The 16,254-nt window shown below is 41.6% G+C and overlaps 1 protein-coding gene across 3 annotated transcripts; it reads left to right on the top strand.

Moving 5' to 3' along the window:
* Nucleotides 1–1,719: 1,719 nt before the first annotated feature.
* fzd6 (frizzled class receptor 6) lies at nucleotides 1,720–16,225 on the top strand. Of its 3 annotated transcripts, none has more exons than XM_023330619.1 (9): nucleotides 1,720–1,866; nucleotides 2,631–2,810; nucleotides 2,904–3,266; nucleotides 9,412–9,608; nucleotides 10,291–10,867; nucleotides 11,570–11,989; nucleotides 12,655–12,803; nucleotides 12,895–13,281; nucleotides 14,729–16,225. In XM_023330619.1, the coding sequence occupies exons 3-9, from the start codon at nucleotides 3,081–3,083 to the stop codon at nucleotides 14,889–14,891; spliced, it is 2,079 nt and encodes a 692-aa protein (XP_023186387.1). In that variant the 5' UTR covers nucleotides 1,720–1,866; nucleotides 2,631–2,810; nucleotides 2,904–3,080; the 3' UTR covers nucleotides 14,892–16,225. The 3 variants fall into 3 exon arrangements, with proteins under 3 accessions (XP_023186387.1, XP_023186388.1, XP_005807566.1); XM_023330620.1 differs by having other exon boundaries at nucleotides 2,715–2,810; XM_005807509.2 differs by lacking the exon at nucleotides 2,631–2,810.
* Nucleotides 16,226–16,254: the final 29 nt, after the last annotated feature.

Genomic DNA, 16,254 nt, shown 5'->3' on the forward strand with positions numbered 1-16,254 from the left:
CAAATTCAGCCTTCATGGAAGAGTGCCAGGATGAAGGCTTGCGTAAAGTTAAGACAAATAGGAATTCACACCTCAAAGTAAGATTTTTAAATTTTTTTTGGTAATATCCCTTTCATGCATGAATTATGATCCTTTGTGTCAGAATTTTTTTCCCATTTTAAAAAAATTTTTTTCTTAAGGCATAAAAAAGGTAGGAACATTTTTTTGTAAAAATAATTTATTTTTTATTTTTTATTTTTATGTGATCAATTGTAATTTTGTCCAAATACAATGTTGTTATTTGAAAAATACATCAGTAGTATTGTTCCTTAGGGGTTATCTGATGTCACAATATTTTTTTTACTTGCAAGAGTCGTCTACAGTAGAAGGAGGGACCTGGTCGGTCCTCATGCTTTTGTGTCTGTCAGCCATATTGTATGTAACAAAAATAATTTCTTGCATTTGCAGTTGATGGCCAGTAGTTGATGGTATATTTTATGATGCATTAGTGTCCACTTCAGTGGTCTGTGTGCATTTATAACATAAAAATCCACAGGAAGCACAAGAAAATGGCTTTTAGATATCTGTCCACTGTAGTGACCACTATGCATGAAGGGCTACAGTTTGAAAACTATATATTATTTTCATTTGGTTGTATAGTATTGTGACACACTATGAAAATGTTCAAGACATATAATGAAAATCAAAATGTATCTATGTATGAAATGAAAAAGAAGGAAGGAAGAAAAATCAAGCACTAAACAGAAAAATTTCAGCCAATAGGCAAAGACAAACAACAAAGAACAGCTGAAGAATTTCAGAAAAATTCTTCATTCAAAATATAAAAATTAGAACTATTTTAGACTTCCTGCCAGGTTCTGTGGATTTATCATTAGCTAAATTCCAATGTTGCAAGTAATGCTTTCATTACTAACACTGACTAACAAACTGAATCAAGTGTTATGTAGAGATCATGTTGTCCAGACGACAAGATTTATGCCATTTCCCAATGTTGACTTTGGTGCTTGCAGGAAACTTGCTTAATGAAGAAGGTGGCATCAAATAATGTCAGATTAAATAAACACAATGGTATGCCAAGGACTTATTGATGTTTTTGCTTTTTTCAATCCGTCTTTTCAAGCTTTCAAACAGAAATTAAACAGAATCCTTTGCTTTGGAGGATCATAAGCCAATCTCATTTTGAAACATCTGTATGACAATGCAAGGTAGATATTATATCATCCTATAGTGGCTGAAAACTTGGAGACCATAATTTATTACTTTCATTTAATATGCCAGGGCTTTAGAATTTGAAGCAAGCAAACTAGTTGTTACTATGACGTACCCATTGCTCCAAGTTTGTGCAACCTCATGAAAAAGTGTCTACTTAAACAGTCAGTGTGACAAAACGCTGTCAGTGAATATGTTTTAAAACTGACTTGTTGTTCTTTGTCGTCTTTATTTTTTATTCATCTTCATTACAGCTTTTGTGTGTTTGATAGCATGGTATATGATGAGTTGGTGTTTAATACATGTATTTTTAATGACAAATGTAATAAATTCCTAATTATTTAGAAAGTTCCTTGATAATTCTCACAGTTAAGTTCAATTTTATTCAATTCATTTTGGATATAAGCAACAATACGCGCTTTACATTGTGGCACCTTTGGCACTCCATACAACACACACACGCACAGCTGTTTCTCTTCTTACTCCGCTTTCAGAGCGGTTTGGAGGCTACAGCGCCTCCTGGCGTCGACGCTATTCGATGGGAGCACCGGACAAAAACAGAGACGGAGGAAATAGGTCCTCACATTCCTTTAAAAAAATCCTCTCCTTAGTGTTTCCATGTGAACTGCTGCTACAAAAACACGTTGACTGTAGGGGGTAAGTCATTTTAATCCGTGTCTTTTGGTTTTCCAGCTTGTGTTGTTGTTCCCAATTTTCCACCGAAGTTTCCCCGGAGCCTGCTGTCCCACGACGGCAGCGACCGAGGCAGGGATCTCGGCTGAACTTTCTCCGCACACTCGGTGTCTGTTTTCGTGGCTTAAAAGTCGATTCTGCTTCCAGAATGTTGTCAAAGTTAAACAGTTCTAAAGCAACTATTACATAGTTACAATGTTTCTTATTCGCCAATTGGTGGGTACGTGTCAGTGTTACCTCGCTGGCTCTTAATGTAAAAGTTTAATAAGACTACTTATGTCAATGGGTAATATTAGTAAGTGTTCACACTAGTACAGGTCGGTAGTGAGATTTGAGGTTAGTCTGAAGGTTTGTTAGGAAACACATCAAATCTGTAAACTAGTAATTATCCCAAGTTCTTTTGTCTGTAAAGAAAAATATGATAAATCATCGTAAACAACTCCTTGACATAACCTCAAACATGTGCATAGTGTCTTCAAATGTTTCTAATTCTACATGGGCGCCATATGAAATGACCACGTTCATAGTGAAGCTTTTACCTTGTGAGAAACAGGATATCAATGGGAAAGCATTTCAGTCGGCTTCGCATTCATAACTCTAAGCTCCTAATATGCAATTGCGTATTTGGAGCTCTGACGTTTTAATGTGAAGTTTTAATGGGCTCCAACAAGCTGAGACTGATTCTTCTGAATCACCTATGATCCTGTTGCATCCCCCCCACCCCCCAGCCTGTGCAGATGCATGCGCACAAAGTTTGTGCAGGGATTGACTGGTTTATGGCTCCCAAAATCCGCCTGAGTTATGTTTCTTAGGAGAGTTTCTCAAGCTGGGTCTTATAAGCACCTCAAGGGACATGAGGGAATTCACTGAACCAGGGACTGTAATACATTTCTCTTTGCTGTACACAGGTAAAGAGACACACACACACACAAAAGTAAATAAATGCCAGAGTAGGGCTCCTAAAAGTGACAAATTTCATGTTAATCGCAATTTATTTACAGGGATGTGGGACCTGCTGCTCAGGCCTCTGAAATGTCTCCAGGAAAAGTGATCTGTGGATGATGCTGTGAGTCAGAAGGAAAAAGAAAATCCATCAAATTCAGGCACATATATTCCAAAGAGCAACCTCTTCCAGTTGACATAGAAGGCAGACTTTCATTACCAAGTCAGCTGCTGCCATGTTGATGCCAGGGCCACTGTGGTTGTGGCTGTCGCTGGCGTGGGTTGGAAGCTGCGGCTCTCACAGCCTGTTCACCTGTGAGCCCATCAAAGTGCATCGGTGCCTCGGGATGCCCTACAACATGACTTTCTTTCCTAACATGATGGATCACTACGACCAGGAAATCGCAGCTAGCAAAATGGAGGTAAGCCTAAACGACGTAAGACCTAACATTCCTCCTCTTTTGTACCCACCTCCATAGAAAGTCCAGCTTCTTTTGAATTCTGTGCGTCTTCTGAAACACATTACTATTTCTGAAAATAACCAACTTTCGTTCGTCAGCAGCAACTTCCACTCTGAAGAGTGTTGTTGTTACAACTATCTGGTTGTGCCTGTGTGTGGCGTGTTCACTGAGCTGGCAAAAACGTTTTTAAAAAATCTGAATTTTGAGTTTCCAGCCACCGGTCAGGTTCTGCTCAAGCTGCATCTCTTTCCATAACCTTTATCAAAACTCCGAAATATGGTGTAAGTGTTTTAACAAAATGTATGTGAATGAAGTTTTTTTTGCTATATAAAAACCATAGATGCACAATCAGGGTTGTGCATCTTTAACTGCAGCAAATTCAGTAGTAACTAAAACATCCACTGCTGCAAGATCTATCAGCAGATTTTGCAAGGCATTAATGAAGTTTGTAGGGTAATTATTGATTGGTATATAAATCACGCTGCAGCTTCTGACATTTTTGATCAGTGAGTAATGAGTTTACCAGCCAATGTAATAATTAATGAAGCACAATTACGGTTGCACCGTTTGCAGTTTTCTGGACGATCAACGATCTTTAAAAAAAATCCTGTCCTTCCGATTTCAGCCCATATTGATTTTTTTCATCTAAAAGATCTGTAAATATAGCGACAAAGTTATTAAGTTGGCAACAGTGGGGTGACTATTGTTAGCATATCCGGATGTGACCTTGTGGGCGGGTCAGTCAGTTAGCCCTTGCTCACGGCAGAGCTAAACGGGACAGCAGCTGCACTGCCATTGACCAAATTATTATGCAATTTGGCGTTTCAAAAATAAATTCGCTTTATTTTGTAAACACGACAATTTCGAATAAACTCGTTTTTCGATAAAACGCTTTGGCCTTAGGATGAGGTGGGTTTTTGTTTTTTTTTGTGGCCATATAAAAATTTGGCTTATTTCACAAAACATCGCATGAGTCACAAGACCAACAACCAGACGTTGCCACTGGCGCAAACCAAGAAGAAGAAGAAGACGACAGGAAGTAGCTGGCAGATCATGGTGTGGCATGTTTTTGAATGATTATCGTGTGAACAGACTTAGTCATGATGTCTGAAGGGTTCGGGAAACGTGTATGGTATATAAAATATCTATGCTGATATTGGCCCAAATTTTCATATTGGTGCATCCCTAGTAACAATCAAGTAGTGACCCTCCCGCCCTACCCGATGGACACTAAACATGTGGTTCCAGAGTGTAATGTGGTTGGAAATACTTGGAAACAGTGCAGGGCTGCAGGTGTTTGGAGCAGCCAGTCAGGACATGATGGAAATGTGAGCCAGAACCATAATTCTGACTTGTCAGTGGAAAGCGGTTTGCAGGTCAAGAGAGAAAGAGCAAAACTCTGAAGGATTTATCACGCACTAATGGGTAAACTCTTTAAAACAGTTGCACAATGCCACATTGCGTGTTGCTTCACACTCACTGTTCTGGATGTTTTTATGAGATGGCGGGTTAAAAAAAAATCTCAGCAATGATCTCTTTATGCAAAAATCTCCGAAAATGCAACTTTAATCAACTCTTGGTTCACTTTTTGCGGCGATCTGTAACATTATGCTCCTATAAACTAGTCCAGGTGTGTGTTCCTCTGCAGAAATCCCTGTTGTTTTTTTGTTTCGTTTTTCTTGGTAGAGCATCTTGTCTCCAGGCATTCCTTAGGACCCAGGGTTCTGGTTACTTTTACACTCAGTGTCAGACTTTGTGAATATGAGCAGTGATCTGTTGAAGGAGTCTTTTGTGCGGCATCTGGCAAAGGTGCAGGTGTTCGATTTCACAGCAACCTTGGCCACCGGCAACTCTATCGACTTTGTTGCGTGGAGCCTTTGATTTTAGGAGGAAGGGGAGGGACACGCCTGGTCCCACACAAAGCTGACTGCGCATACCACACCGAGTATCTTCTGTCTGTTAATGACTCACTCATTTACCCCCCTGCCCCCCACTGTATGCTTAGCTGTCTCCCATGTTACAGCCTAACACTCTGGCTTCAGCCCTGTCTGAAATGTGTAGCTGTTTATCACTAAGCCTTGGTGCTGGAATCCAACAAACTGCCTCACTCTCAGCCGAGGTCGGCTAATCAGTCCAGTACTCCAGAGGGAAGGCATTTGCTCCAAATTCCAGAAGATTCAAGAGCTCAGATGTTTTAGGTGTTAGAATACCTAAAAAAAAAAAAAAAATAGAATACAAAAACAAAATTAAGCAATAGGTGACAAACCTCATGTATCTTTTTCTTCTAGATAAAGATATTTTTTCAAAAAGAGTTGACCCTTTTAAAGCAGTAGTATTACGTATAGTTGACTCTTCTTTTTAGCTTTACATCATGTTATAATGTTATTCTCTCATCAAAAAGTATACTTGGAGTTTTGCTTTGATTCTTTCGTGCTTGTTTGAGAAATCCTTTTATCTCCCATGGCAACCATTCAGCTGTGAAAAACGTCTGGGTGGACCTAGCCCCGCCTTCGAGGACGAAGCTCCTCCTCAGAGCTGCAGCTTCTTAGCTTCCAAGCTTCCGCTTCACAGAACTCCCTCCCCCACAGCTCCCTCAATCAGCTCCTTCAGACTAGCCGTCAGCAATTAGCAAAATGCTAATTGGAACTCTGCATCTCCCAAACTCGTTGTACAAGCTACTTGTCAGTGCAACGCTGGTAAAAATGCTGTTAAAAGGATAATAGAGGAGCGATGTTTTGTTATGACTTCCTGAAGACAGAAGTTTCAGAAAGAGCGGGAGCTTTTAAAGAAACTGAGGCCGAATTTCAAGATGTTAAATTACAAAGTCAAATTTCTCACTTCTAACAATAACTACACCACTTTTGGCAACTTAGAACCTTTACTGCTATATATAGTCACTTTTCAGACAAAAAAAAAAATGGTATCGACCAAATTCAGAATCAACAGGTCAGGCTTTTTAAAGGTCGTCAGGGTTTCCCCCAGAAAACTCAGTAAGCCCGGTGGTCGGGGCGCCGAGGCAGTCCACCGTGTTTTGGTATTGAAAGATGTTAAGTAGACAGGAAAAGTAAAAATATTACTGGGTAATTATATGTTACGGGAAGACATCGCCAGTGAAACGATATTTAAACCCACAACTAGTCTTTAAAACAACAAATGAAAAACAAAATTAAAATGAATATTAGTTATTTGCACTTTTGTTTAATCCAAATTAAGTGAGCAGCTCAATATGGCCCCCAGGGCTTCAGGGGCCCATAAATGCTAATATTTTAACACAAACCACAGATACATAAATGTAACATTTGTTTATTGAGATAATCAATGCTGCTAAATTTGAATGAATGGTTTCAGTATACATAAATTAGAAGAGTTTAAATTGTTTAACATTCATATGTAAGATTTTAAGAAGCTGGCAAGTTTACTTTGTCAAAGTTCAAAGAACAATATTCATGGTTAAATTATTTTGTTGCCATAGCAACAACTCACTCAATGCTGTGAGTTTAATGTTTGAGTTTGAGCTCTATTTGCACACAAATACAAATGAGTAAACTGCAATTATAACTTATTGCTTTTTAGATTGGCCAATTAAACTACTCCCCCTTCTCCTAGATTTCACTAAATGTAACACAGAAGCTGTTAGAGGTGCTGATGTTTTTAGCAACAAGATGGCCCCCCAGGTCAAATTCTGCTCAAGGCCTCATACAGCCTTGGACTTGCCCTGCATGAGTTAAATCCGCTGCACTGCTCAGAGATGCGCAACAAACAGGAGATTTAATTTAATGCTGCTAATGTGGCTTTAGTAGCTCTTCCATTTCCTGTCTGTTGAGTTTTTAACAAGGGGACACAGAAACTCTTTTGGTTGGTCCAGTTTATAGGACGAGTTTCTCGGATCTCCTCGCAGCCACGCACATTAACTCTGTCTGACTAAGTGGACAAAGGATTCGATATGGTTTCATTTAATTAGCTCTACTTTCTAAATGAAATGAAAAGGTATGGTGTTTTGTGAGGTACTTTATCTTTTACGGTTCCAGTAATGCCAGAATTAATAATAAATAATAAAAACGTTGTGGTACTCTGATTTAGTAATGTAATTATATTAGTAGTGTTACCACCCCCACGCCAGTAGAGGCAGTATCAGGCCCGAAAATATGCAACTAAGGAGCAGATTTAGAAGTACACAGAAAGTTATGGAATTTGTTCAAAACTGTGAGCTTCGCTGAAGTAAATAACAGAAATAAGTTCAAGTGCATTTTGAGAGTGAAACTCCTAACTAAAGGTGAAGATATATCACAGATTTCAAAACAAAATAAAAACGGGAGACCACGGATAATATACGAAATAGCGCCCCCTCCACTTCCGGAGTGCAAGGGTCACATTTCCAAATAAAGGTATGAGACTGACAGTGGTCCGTCCCCGCCCCTTTCTGTTTGCTGCAGCGAAGTCCTCGTTATTCTTGCGGTTCACGTGGAGCTGCGCAACCAGAGCTAACGTGGTGGGGTTTAAACTCTTACCTTGATCAAAACCTCTGGAAAAAAACATAATTCCTCACAGGGGGTTGATGTAAATATCCATAAAGGTCACCCTGTGTTCAGTTTGAGTGAAAGGAGGAGCGCGCTGACGTAACCTTAAGACATCCAGCTGCTGCAGCGCGCGAGGCAACGCGAAGAGGCGCCAGCGGTGTGATTGGCCCGGCTTTAAATGCATAAACTATAAACCTATCTTCTGTAAACATATCTTTTAGGAATAAATCTACTCCGCCAGTGAAACGCTCAGAGCAACAGAGACGCTTGCAATCCGTCTTTAAAAAATAAATAAGAAATAGCGGTTTTTAATTTATTATTATTTTTCTAAAATCATAAACAAGAAAGGCTTAGCCTGGTGGAGGGGCTCATGAAGCATGGCGGGCCGCCAGGCCTATAATATACTGGGGGAAACCCTGGTCGTGATCGACTAGAAAACTGTAATCATTGCAGCTTTTCTGTCAAACTGAAGACAAGTCAAACATATTTGATATATACATAATTTTTATAACAACTGAAGGTAACGTAGTTTCTTGATTGTGCTGCAAAATTGAACTATGTGCCGGAAAAATACATAACACTGCCCCTTTAAGGCAAAAAAGGTTTGACTTTATCACACTGACGCACGTTGACGGTTTGTGAAACGTGAGCAGTTTTTACTGTAAGCACTGCAAAGAAAATAAAGGTCAGATTGTTGAGCCCAGAAGGCGCTCCGAGTCAGGGACCTCCAAAGGAGAGAAACAAGGGTGCTTACTGTCAGAGAGAGAGAGAGAGAGGGGCGATCCTTGGCCTCACAGATATGGGACCTCTGCCAGAAAGGATTTAGGGAAAAGAAGCAAAACACTGAATAGTGGTCTGTGCTTTAGAGTATGCGCCATTTGTTTTTGAGGGCAAAAACAGAAACTCCTTCATGCGGCTTGACTACAGCTCCTAAAAATCTTAACATTACTCAGCAGACAAAGTGTCTCCAGTTAAAAGGTGGCTTTAACGTCAAGTTGCTTGTTTCAGAAATGTATTTCCTTTCATTTCCTGCCAGCTATATTGCATTCCCCCCATAACCACCTGACTCCTGCCGCCGCTCCCTCGTGCGCCCCTCTCCAGGAAGTTCTTGACCAGCGTGTTGAAACAGAAGAGTATGCTTCCTTTCCAGCCAGTGAATGGGCAGCTTTGTGCGCCGCCGAAAAGAACAGTGCAGCTTATCACAACATAGTTCAGATGGAGATCAGCTCACGGTCTAATTTTATTACGCAAACATGACCCATGATCTCCCTGGATCTCTATGCCTTTGTTATTTTTAGATTATTGTTAATTCATGACCACCGATGATATCTTTGGAGGAGACGGGAAGAATCGGGTCCTTCTTATATTGATGATTCTCTGCTCGAAAAATAGTTTTAGGTTGTTATCTAATCGTCGATCTTTTTGTAACCTGCTTAATTCAGGATATTCCCTTCACATTTTTTCCCCCCACCAATCGCTTAACATAAGCAAACTGTTGTGTTTTCCATAGACTTCATTTGAGAAAAATAGCCTCTGTAACCAAAAGTCAAATTTTTTATTTATTTAAATTTTTTCCTCTCCCATTGCAGCCATTTATGCCCCTAGCAAGCCTACAGTGCTCACCGGACGTCCACCACTTCCTGTGCCAGGCCTTTATCCCAGCGTGCAGCGAGGAGAACAGGGTGATCCGCCCATGCAGGGAAAAGTGTGAGGCCGTCCTGTCCGACTGCGAGGAGAATATTCGCATTTTTGGCATCGCCTGGCCTCCTGAGCTACAGTGCAACAAGTAAGAGGACACCCACCAACAACAAACAGCAACTGTGCCACATTTAGTCACATTACAACCACAGCCTTTGCTGTACTTTATAAAGTTTTTGTGTAATAGACTGGATCTGCACATTATTACTAGGTTTGCCGTATTGCTCTTGAATATTGCAATAACCATGTCGGTCTTCACTACTGTCATTTACCAATTGCCAATTTATTAGCTGCGCGATTTATTGGCCGTCCAATTGATCAGTGATCCCCTATTTTTCACCAAGTATAGAGTTTTGCATGTAGACCATAAAGTTCAGATGTGACCTCATCCAACCAGAGCATCTTCGTCCACATCGTTTGGTCTACAATGTTCTCTGAAAACTCCCAAAAGGCTTTCACAAAACGGCTGGATTTCAGATGAATTTGAATTACAGTAACTTATGAAGGGAAAAAAAAAAATTCTGGATTTTATTTAGGAGCATCAGGGTAAAGCCCCAAATACAAATGAAGCAATTTTTTCCCGTTTATTTATTTGTGTTTTCTGTGAAACATTTTGATGCATCTTTTTTCCTTCACGTCTCACTTGTGCTGTAGTACTTTGCATTGTTATACCTACTTTTACTAAAATAAAACACATTCAGGTTCACAGCTAGAGAATGAGAAAAAAAAGCGTAAAACGTTCTCATCCTGTCACTGCTCCTGTCCTCTAGATTGAAACCTTGCGGGTCGGACGGTTCCGCCCTTCCCTCCACCACCCCGGTGACCTCCTCGTCCCTGAAGAGAGACCTCGGCTTCTGGTGCCCGTTGCAGCTGAAGACCAAGCCGGGCCACGGCTCCTCGTTCCTCGGCGCCCAGGACTGCGCTCCGCCCTGCTCCAACATGTACTTCAGACCTCACGACATCGCGTTCGCCAAGAGCTTCATCGGCGTGTGCTCCATCATCTGCCTGGGCGCCACTCTCTTCACCTTCCTCACGTTCCTCATCGACGTCAAGCGCTTCCGATACCCAGAGCGTCCCATAATCTTCTACGCAGTCTGCTACAGCGTCGTCTCGCTCGTGTACTTCCTCGGCTTCCTGATCGGAAACGGCGCCGCCTGCACCAAAGCGGATCACCACGGAGCGGTGGAAACCGTGGTGCTGGGCTCGCACAGCAAAGGCTGCACTCTGCTTTTTATGCTGCTCTATTTCTTCACGATGGCGGGGATCGTCTGGTGGGTCATACTCACCATCACCTGGTTCCTGGCAGCTGGGCCCAAATGGAGCTGTGAGGCTATCGAGAAGAAAGCGGTATGGTTCCAATTTGTAAACTCCCAAAAACTGCAGTAAGACACGTTGAAGTTTATAGTTTTCCAGACACGCTGCACGTTGTTGTTTACATCCGGACATTTGCCCGCATGCGCAACAATGCTGGAGGGCAAAAAAGGCGATTGTTTTACTTGCCACTCACAGCCTCACTGCTGCGGTAAAACAATTGTGCTTACAAAATGAAACCTGGAGATGCAGGCGCTGTTAATGTAGTGCAGTGTGCTACAGCAAAGGGAAAAATAACGCAGAAAAACCTTTGGACAACAACTCAGAACCACTCGCATTCGTCTTTTTTTGTCGCTCCATATCAGCTGTTCCACACACAGACTTGTTGCCATAGTACTCAAAACATTTCACTGACCTGTGAAATGAGAGCCTTGGACCTTCTTTTTTACTTGTCGTATTCTTGACAATTGGTACCAAAGCACTGCGTTCCTTTTTCTATTGCATGTCATGTGTACATTTAAGATTTGGCACGTTATGATGACAACTCAACAGATAAATCCAATGGTGGTCTTCCTCAGAGAGCAGTGCTCTGGCAGGATCTTGAGCACGTTATGTGACGTTGCAACGTGTTTATAGTGAAATGGGAGAAAGTTCTCACGGGTGATAATGTGGCACATCTAGAAAAATCTGGTAATTATCCTCCAAAGCAACAATTCTCTCTGTGTCCTGTGTTTCTAGGTGTGGTTCCACACCGCCGCCTGGGGAATCCCCGGCGCATTAACCGTCATGCTGCTGGCCCTGAACAAGGTCGAAGGAGATAACATCAGCGGCGTTTGCTTCGTGGGGCTTTACGACCTCGACGCGCTGCGGTACTTCGTGCTCGCCCCTCTGTGCGTGGGTGTCGTAGTTGGCCTCTTCCTCATCCTGGCGGGCATCGTCTCTCTCAACCACGTCAGGCAGGTGATCCAGCACGACGAGCGCAACCAAGAGAAGCTCAAGAAGTTCATGATCCGGATTGGCGTGTTCAGCTGCCTCTACCTGGTTCCGCTGGTCACCCTGTTAGCCTGCTACACCTACGAGCAGAGTCACCGCGGCTCCTGGGAGAACACCTGGATCAATGACAGGTGTCAAGAGTACAGCATCCCCTGCTCCTATAAGGTATCTGTGGCTGCTTCCGTCATTCACTCTCAAATAGGGGCCCTGATCTTATCAACTCATTTCATCTACCTGTGTAAAGATTGGAAAATCAGCGAGTAGCTGTGTTTCCATTGTAAACGTCCACAAAACCTTTTCAATATTCAATTAATTTTGACAAAAACACAATTTGAGAAATGTGGTGTTTCCACGAAATAAGAAGTGCAATTGAAATCACACATGAATAAGTCTGTACACACAATAAGTCGTTAAAAATTAGAGATAATTTATGTATAAATGCAGTGTTTTTTTTGGAGAACTGGTCAGCTATTTTTTTTACAGAAGAACTGTGGATTCAACACTTGGGAACGGCAAACTCAACTTTTGATGAACTGTTTGATGACCTCTTGTTGAGCCAGCTGTGCATTGTCCAAGGAGGCCAGTTTCTACATATAAGTTTAAACTATTTGGTCTTCATACTGCAATAACATCATGATGGCTTAGTCAAATAAAAAAATTAAAAGAAAGGCACGGCAGCACATAATGCCTTCTTTCCCAGCACCAGATTGTCAAAATCAACTTAGCCCCTTGACGAATGCCAGTTTTTGCTTCAAATTGGATTTCTTAATGAACACAATTTGCCTAGATCACAAGGATCTCGTTAGCATTTGTGTCTGTCTGTGTTTCAGGCCTCGGAGCTCACCCGTCCCGACCTCTCTCTGTTTCTCGTGAAATACTTGATGACGCTGGTGGTCGGGATATCTGCCGTGTTCTGGGTCAGCAGCAAAAAGACCTGTTCTGAGTGGGCGTACTTTTTCAAACGAAATCGCAAAAGAGAGTAAGGCTTTTGCATCTGTGACGTAGCGACAGTAACCAGAAGGAGAGCTGCCGTGTCGACGTGCTAACGGGGTCTCATCTTTGGTCCGCAGCCCCATCAGCGAGAGCCGGAGGGTCCTCCAGGAGTCCTGCGAGTTCTTCCTGAAACACAACAGCCGCGTCCAGCACAAGAAGAAGCACTACAAACCCACCTCCCACAAGCTCAAAGTCATCTCCAAGTCTATGGGCACGAGCACCGCCGTCTCTCCCGCTAGCACCGCGCATCAAGGCTCCTCTGCGTTCGGCAACCACGAGCTGCCCATGAGGAGCTCCCTGTCCGAGACCTCGGCCAGGGAGCACCTGGACCGCGGCGCCTCCGGCCGAAGCTCCAGGAGGGAGCGAGAGATGGAGCGAGAGGGCGGGGAGAGGCGCAGCAAAGGTGGGAGCTCCAGTAAGGTCAGCAGCCGCTCAGAGAGCATGAACAGAGTAGCAGACGGCAGGTAAGAGGGGTTTTTTTTTCTTTCTTTTCTTTGAAACTAAACACTTTTTACAAACTGATAGTTTCTTGAGTTCTTTTTAATTTCGCCACAGTATTTAAATTTGAACCCTTTGACTAGTTATGTAGTGGTGAGGTGCAGATACTTAGCTGTGTTCATAGGTTCTTCTGCACACAAATGTGACAAAAGTTCATTAAACGAGGGGAGGAATCGTCTTCTGAAACTCTTTGCTTTCCTACTGGTCCTTTTTAGGTGCATCATGTATCAACTAAATGATGGCATTTTCATATGAATGAAAATATGCAATGAAAGTAAATTGTAAATTTTCTTGTTTAGAAAAAAAATGATTGACACCTACGTATATTGGTTTTTTTTTCAGGTTTAGATCAAATATCTCTTCAATCTTAAGCTATGGGTGCACTGATAAATCACCACGATTTCCTTAGTTTTGAGGGACTAGTGACCTGTCGATACTACAAGCCGATTTTATCCACTGATCTTATCTACCTCGGCAAAGGTCTGACATCCGGACATGTGTGTTTAACAGAAGTTATCCCACTGTTCCTTGTTGTACTTAGCGACTTTTCAGACCCCAAAAAATATCGGTATGGGTGAAAATGAGAATTTGCAGGTCAGGCTTTTTAATAGATCAGAAAACTGCACTTGGTGCAGCCTTACCTAAAGCAGCAGTAGAACTTGCTTAAAAAATTGATTTGGCTCCTTAGTAAGCATTGCCTGAACGCTGGCCTGTGTTCAGTCCAGGTTGACGTGGGTTTGGATGTGAAATCCAGGTTGATAGATGGTGTGGTCGTCTCTGCTTCCATTGCGACCAAGGCCGCATCAGAACACAGGTGTTGTTTTGACATCCGAGTTGTAGGTTGTCACTGAGAAGCATTTGTGTTTCTCTGTAACAGACCTTCAACCTCTCCATGGTGGCCCAGCCTTATCTCCGATCTGCCATTGACCACCTGAAAAAACCTTTAATCAGTGAAATACTTTTTTTTTTTCCTTTTCATTTTACCGTCATAATTTGGCCATTTCTGAAGATCGTTTTCTCCTGCGCAATTTTTTGGACCGTCTCGCTTACAAAGGGGATCTCGTTTCCCAGCATGTCAAATTCAAATGCCGCACTCGGAATCAGCCCTCTGTCGGCCTAATTAACGGGGAGATGATGAAGGAATAGCTGCACCTGTTTATGAAACGGGTTTCATTAAAAAATTTTAATCCTTTTACTGCTTATGCTGATTTGTCCAATTACACCTCAGCCCTGAAATAAAAAGCTTTTGCAGATTAAGTACACACTTGAGGTTTCATTTACTTGGTGAAAAGTGTGTGTTTGAGCAGAGACTCTGTAAATTTGACTATGTTAATCAACAAAAACAACATATAAGCAGCTATAATTTCTGCATCTAAAAAATATCATCAATCTGTATTGTGCCTTTGTGTTTAGAATGACTCCAAGAAGTGAGCTATCAGACGCCAGACAAGCTACAAATGGACAACAGCAGCAGCAGCATCCGACTTTGAACCAATCGCACAGCAGCATTCTGGACTCCGCCCACCAGAAGGTGGACAAGGCGTCAGAGGAGAGTAAGGACCCAAAAGAAATCTAAGCTAAAAAATGTTTCCTGTTCAGTCTTCCAACTGATTGTGGCTTAAAGGTCTTTGAAGTTGTATCCAGCGAATGTTAAGAACCCTAAACATGCAGCAAACAGCAGGTGGTTTGTTGGACCAGAATATGTGGGATTTAGACTGCAGCTGCTCAAGGTGGTGACTGCGTGTTCCAGCTTTACCGATGTTTTAGTCTGAATGTTGAAGAACACGGCTGGATCTCAACCAGGCTACTACCAATGGACGTTTAGGAACATCGCATACGTCACAAACACTTTTTAGAGGTTTCAGTTAAACGCCGTTCGAGTCCTTAAAAAAAAACTGCATCATGACCTGTGTAAAATATTCTTTTTGTAGAATTCAAGCTTTTTTGCTGTATTAGTCCACACACTGAATCTTCATGAGGTGGCTTATGATATCGCCAAACATGAAAGTTGTGCTGTTTTTGGAAGTCTTATTGTTACTTTTGGATTCATTGTTTGTTATAAGACCAAGTATGTACCACTCTTAAAAGATGCTCTTAAACTTGAAATAGTTGAATGTGCAAATTTATTTTTGAAAAGCTTTCCACTTTTTTTCTGTCCTGAACTTTTGTTTTTACATTTTTGTACACTGGTGTCTTTAAAGACATATCAACTGGACTGGGTTAAATCACTTTTGGGAAATAATCCAAACATAATCAAGCAGGCCTTTTTGCACTGTATGGTATCAGAAGCACAAACCACAAATTACTGAATAATAAATAAATGCAAGCAGTGATTTATAGATGTAAGTGTGAGCAGGCCTGGCTTTTCTTCACAATATAACTCTGTTACTAGAATCTTCAAATTGTGAAGGTTTTTCTTAATATCTATACAACTGGTGCATTTGACCTGTCCTGTGTGAATTCAAGTTCTCTTGGGACCTCCAGGCCAGCAGGGGGCGATATGTCGCCTCAAATTCTGCTTAAACTTTGAACTGGCTCTAGTTGAGGAGTATTCATAACATTTAAGTCACAGAAAAATGATCTAAAGTTGTTTTTGCACACCTTAAGTGACTCATATGACAATATATTGCGTCTTTAATGCTGCATGATTCTTTGAGTTGATTTTTTTTTTTTTAACTCTGGGAGATAAGACATTTCCAGAGTCACAAATTAAAAGGGAAACCGTGTCAATGAATGTTTTGTTTTGTATTTCTGTCACCTTATTATAGGTGTAGTTAATGATGTGCCTTGTGCAGTCTGTCAAATATTCTTTTTTTTTTTTTTTCTGTTTCCTGGGTCAAGTTTTGTACCTTTTGTAGTTTGTAAGCTCGGATTACTGTGATGTTTTGAATAAAAACACGTACAATTCTTTTCCACGTTGTGTGAGTCACTGTATTTTA

This window comes from Xiphophorus maculatus, chromosome 3 (assembly GCF_002775205.1).
Source record: "Xiphophorus maculatus strain JP 163 A chromosome 3, X_maculatus-5.0-male, whole genome shotgun sequence".
Lineage (NCBI taxonomy): Eukaryota > Metazoa > Chordata > Actinopteri > Cyprinodontiformes > Poeciliidae > Xiphophorus > Xiphophorus maculatus.

Bases quoted from the DNA above. Each gene is read 5' to 3' on its own strand.
- fzd6 (XM_023330619.1), top strand. From the start codon at position 3,081: ATGTTGATGCCAGGGCCACTGTGGTTGTGGCTGTCGCTGGCGTGGGTT. The intron at 3,267-9,411 runs GTAAGCCTAAAC...CTCCCATTGCAG, and splicing joins TCGCAGCTAGCAAAATGGAG to CCATTTATGCCCCTAGCAAG. The intron at 11,990-12,654 runs GTATCTGTGGCT...TCTGTGTTTCAG, and splicing joins GCATCCCCTGCTCCTATAAG to GCCTCGGAGCTCACCCGTCC.